Genomic DNA, 5,000 nt, shown 5'->3' on the forward strand with positions numbered 1-5,000 from the left:
TGACAGATAAGACACCAACACAACGTCACGTGCAGAGGGCGTGGCCTCATTTCCGAGGGCGTCGTCTCGTTGTGCACTTTCCCTTGAGTCTGTATAAAATGGACAGTGGTCAGTGACAGTGAGCAACAGTTCTGTCACTGTGACAACGAAGATCAGGTAAGAAACTTTGTTGGGTTGGAGTTCTTTGTATTGTTTCGGGCTTTTGCTATACTTATCATTCTTCTCAGTTCTTCTTGTTGACAAAGAGGGTTTTAATGTTCAAATGATTCTTCTTTCTTTCTTCTTTCTATTATTCTTCTGGTTCTCAGTCCCCCTTTCTCCCTTTCTTGGTACCTTTCTGTCTGTCTGTTTCATCATCTGTGCTGCACTGCATGTTTGTCCATTTTCTGTCTGTCTGTCTGTCTGTCTGTCTCCCGAGGTGGGTGGAAGCCTGAGTGGTGTATCACTGTGTGTGGGCAATTCCATACAAGATACACACATCTGCTGAGTCACTGGAATCACTGCTCTGGGATAAAATGGGAAAGGCACATAAAACAAACATCTGCAGTGGTTGCTCTGAGTGTATATACCAGTCACATTAATGTGCTGCTCTAAACTGAGAATAGCCAACAGAAATTGTGACAATACAAACTGCGAGCAGCATTTCTCACGTTTGGTATTTTAGGTACACAAGGCCCTAAACCCACTTAAATACTTTTTCAGTGGACGGAATATGCATGATAAAAACCAGAGTAGAACAAAAAGTCTGAAATATCGTCATATGGAGACTGAAGACGTGTTTTGACTGTTGCAGACGTCATCATGAAATACGTCATCCTTCTTGCCTTGGTTGCCTTGGTGGCTTCCCAGAATCACCGCCCAAACTTTGACCACAACAACCCTCTGGGTAAGAACACCACTGCTACTGCTGCTAGTGCTGATAATCACCACCATCAGCTTCATCTAATTTTGCTCGAAAGTAACGGGAATAAAAACACAACAACAGCAACAATAATACTGACAATAACGATAATAACAGTACGAATAATGATAATAATAATGATACTACTAATAATAATAATAATCATAACTGTTCTATTATGATGAAAATAATAGCATTGGAGGAGAATAAGTGCAGGTGAACAACTCTTTACTTTGTTTCGAAAATGCCTTTCTAACGGTACTTTTAAAAGGGATTACGTATGTTGGTTGAGTGTTGAGAGGATATATATATATATATATATATATATATATATATATATATATATATATCTACATTTGGAGTGATGGCCCAGAGGTAACACGTCCACCTAGGAAGTGAGAGAATCTGAGCATGCTGGTTCGAATCACAGCTCAGCCATCGATATTTTCTCCCCCTCCACTAAACCTTGAGTGTTGGTATGGGTGCTAGTCATTCGGATGAGATGATAAACTGAGGTCCCATGTGCAGCATGCACTTAGCGCACGTAAAAGAACCCATGGCAACAAAAGGGTTGTTCCTGGCAAAATTCTGAAGAAAAATTTGATAGGAAAAACAAATAAAACTACACGTAGGAAAAAATACAAGAAAAAAAGAAAAAGAAAAAAAAGTGCTGTTGTACAGCAATGTGCTCTCCCTGGGGAGAGCAGCCCGAATTTCACACAGAGAAATATGTTGTGACAAAAAGAGATGCACACACGCACACACACACACACACACACACACACACACATACACACACACACACACTCACACACACACACTCACACACACACACACACACACATATATATATATATATATATATATATATATATATATCAAAGACAAATGAATACAAATACAAATTATCCTTTAGGTAAAACATACAATTGAGACAGGTGTGTTTCGGTCAAGTGACTGGGCAGTGTAGAAGTAAAAGAAACTCCTGAAGACATCAGTTACAGCGTTGCACTTGTGGGACATGGGAGCAGGCTATTTTCAAACTTTTCAGTGACAGCTGCAGGGGGGGTTCAAGGGCTATGGATTCTACTGCTCAACCCGACAGACAAAACACTGTCATAATGCTACACACCTCCCCCTGTGCCCCCCTTTCACTCTCACTGCCGTGTTCCGCCAGATCACCTGATCCATGCCGAGGTGATGGAGATCCTGTCCAACAACCCGGACATCACAGTGGACCATTGTCAGACCAAGTGTGACGCTCTCTTTGATCTGGACGCCGGGCATGACGAGCAGATCACCGATGATCTCTGTCGTCAGGAATGTGCTCAGTCAGTTTTCTTCTTTTTCTGTTGTTGTTCTTGTTGTTGTCATTGCAACCATCCTCACCATCATCATCGTTGTCGTTGTTGTCATGGTCATCAGAATCATTGTCATCATGATCAGCATCGTTGTCATAAAGCAGTTGTTGTGGGACAAGTGTGAACCAGAATGTGTGCCCTCATAACCCCAACAAAATGTGTGTGTGTGTGTGTGTGTGTGTGTGTGTGTGTGTGTGTGTGTGTGTGTGTGTGTGTGTGTGTGTGTCTGGCAGTCTGTCTGTCTGTCTGTCTGTCATTTTCATATATAAAGTATAAAAAACAAACAAATGATCAGATATACTTTATTCTTTAGCAATGATCCATTGATGCCCATTAAGTTGCTCCTGGAAAGGAGAGGGATTTATAAGAAATGATTTAATTATTAATCTGACGTAATACCTGTGTTACAGTCAGCTTCACGCGAGACCCACGTGACACCACAGCACCTGTGAATGAAACAGATGTTTTTGGAAAGAAAACACAGCTGACTGTAATAAGTTGGAAAATAAAGTGACCTTGTGGGTAGAAAGGACAAATATAAAAATGTGTATGTGTGTGGTATGGGTGAATGCGAGTTTATGGGTGAGTGTGTGTGCATGCGAGTGTATGCGTGTGTGCATGTGTGCATGTGCGTGTGCGTGTGTGTGTGTGTGTGTGTGTGTGTGTGTGGCGTGGTTAAGTGTTGATGAGAGTGTGTGTTTGTATATCTATGAGACAATTAGCCAACCCGAGAGAGAGAGAGAGAGAGAGAGAGAGAGAGAGAGAGCGTGATAATTAAAAACAAAGGACTGTCACACAATAAAAAATCGCAGGAAAAATCTGTACAGACTGTATTTCAACCAATCAGACATGGACTCACATTGTTCACACAAGTGAGTCAAAAACAAGCGATCATACAGACATCATTGGTTAAAGCTGATGGACGGCAAGATGTTACAATGGGTAATTTACAAGACCTTACAATGGGTAACTAATGGCCAGGCGTTACAATGGGTTACTAACAGCAAGATGTTATAATGGGTCACTAAGGCCATTTGTTACAATAGGTAACGTAACTAAGGCCATTTGCTATAATGGGTAACTTACGGCCAGGTGTTATAATGGGCACTTGACGGCCAGGTGTTAACAATGGGTAACTAACGAAAAGATGTTACAATGGGTAAGTAATGGCCATTTGTTACAATGCGTAACTAACTTCAGGGTGTAACAATGGGTAATTAACGGCAAGGTGTTACAGTGGGTAACTAACAAGATGTTACAATGGGCAAGTAATGGCCATGTGCCACAATGCGTAAGTAACCTCAATGTTTTACAATTGGTAACTACTATTATTGGCAAGGTGTTACAATGGATAAGTAACCACCCACCACCACCTCACAGCATCTTCCGCTTGCCTGTCTGTCCAATCACCGTTCTGGGAAAGAGAATTCTCGATACTGATTGGACGACTGACTGTCCAATCACCGTTCTGGGAAAGAGAATTCTCGATACTGATTGTCTGTCCAATCACCGTTCTGGGAAAGAGAATTCTCGAATCTGACTGGACGACTGACTGACTGTGTGTCCGACCGGTCAATGCTCTCTCTCTCTCTCTCTCTCTCTCTCTCTCTCTCTCTCTCTTGTACACTTCCTTGCAGGAATACAATGGTGATATCATGACCCACTTACAGATGCTTTTAGTGACGCAAAATTGTTATCCTTTCAAATGACTTGTATAACTAAGAGGAATGCAACAAAATAATAGCTCCCATCGTTATCGGTTTAAGGAACAGCTGGTCTTGTCCAGTTACCTCCGTCATCTGTTGTTGCCCTTAGTCCAGCCGACCGCTCAAGGCCATAGCGGGACTGAAAGACTAAAACATCAGTTCCACAGAGACTGAACAAAAAGAAAGAAAAAGAAAGAAAAGAAAAAAAAAGGAAAAGAAAAAAAAAACTGAAAAAAAAGTTAGGCACAAATACAGCCGCATTCGTACACATAATCTAGGACATACCTCTGATGACGTTGACCATCTTGTCAATTTTTCGCCACAGGATTAAAAAACCAAAAAGCAATTCTAAAAATGAACATAGTTATGCACAATGAATAAAATTGTTTATGATAACAAGCATACAAAACCTAATATTACCAATGGCATCATAATTATCATAGACACAAAAAAGAGTAAGACCTGTAGTAAGAGTGCCAATGTATGCAGCCATTCTCCGTTTTCGGGGGTGTGCATGCTGGGTATGTTCTTGTTTCCATAACCCACCGAGCTCTGACATGGATTACAGGATCTTTAACGTGCGTATTTGATCATCTGCTTGTGTATACACACGAAGGGGGTTCAGGCACTAGCAGGTCTGCACATACGTTGACCTGGCAGATCGGAAAAATCTCCACCGTTTACCCACCAGGCGCTGTTACCGAGATTCGAACCCGGAAACTTCAGATTGAAAGTCCCATGCCTTAACCACTCGGCTATTGCGCCCATCAAAAATGTAATGTATAAAAGGCTTTCTAGAAAAAAAAAGTCAATAGACCAGCAAGGCACAGGCACATAGTGAATGTCCATTTAAAATGACCAACTACGCTGATACGTTCCAGCAAAATTCACTAGACACAGTAAGGTACAACCATTTCAGACTTTTTTCAAATATTTTTTTTAAGTATCGCTGTCAATAACCAGCAGACACTGCTTCTCAACTGATCATTAAACATGCTTCTACAATGAGCACAAGAAGAAAAAAAAAAAGGA

At 41.2% G+C, this 5,000-nt stretch overlaps 1 protein-coding gene across 1 annotated transcript; it reads left to right on the top strand.

The window, feature by feature from the left end:
• The first annotated feature begins 801 nt into the window (after positions 1 to 801).
• Positions 802 to 2,697, top strand: LOC143302006 (uncharacterized). The gene is made up of 3 exons (XM_076616491.1): positions 802 to 886; positions 2,079 to 2,232; positions 2,673 to 2,697. The coding sequence occupies exons 1-3, from the start codon at positions 802 to 804 to the stop codon at positions 2,695 to 2,697; spliced, it is 264 nt and encodes an 87-aa protein (XP_076472606.1).
• Positions 2,698 to 5,000: the final 2,303 nt, after the last annotated feature.

Source organism: Babylonia areolata, chromosome 28 (assembly GCF_041734735.1).
Source record: "Babylonia areolata isolate BAREFJ2019XMU chromosome 28, ASM4173473v1, whole genome shotgun sequence".
Classification (NCBI taxonomy): domain Eukaryota; kingdom Metazoa; phylum Mollusca; class Gastropoda; order Neogastropoda; family Buccinidae; genus Babylonia; species Babylonia areolata.

Excerpts from the sequence above, each read along its gene's own strand:
- LOC143302006 (XM_076616491.1), top strand. The coding sequence starts at position 802 with ATGAAATACGTCATCCTTCTTGCCTTGGTTGCCTTGGTGGCTTCCCAG. Across the intron at positions 887-2,078 it reads TGACCACAACAACCCTCTGG|ATCACCTGATCCATGCCGAG; the intron begins GTAAGAACACCA and ends GTGTTCCGCCAG. Across the intron at positions 2,233-2,672 it reads TGTCGTCAGGAATGTGCTCA|TCAGCTTCACGCGAGACCCA; the intron begins GTCAGTTTTCTT and ends CCTGTGTTACAG.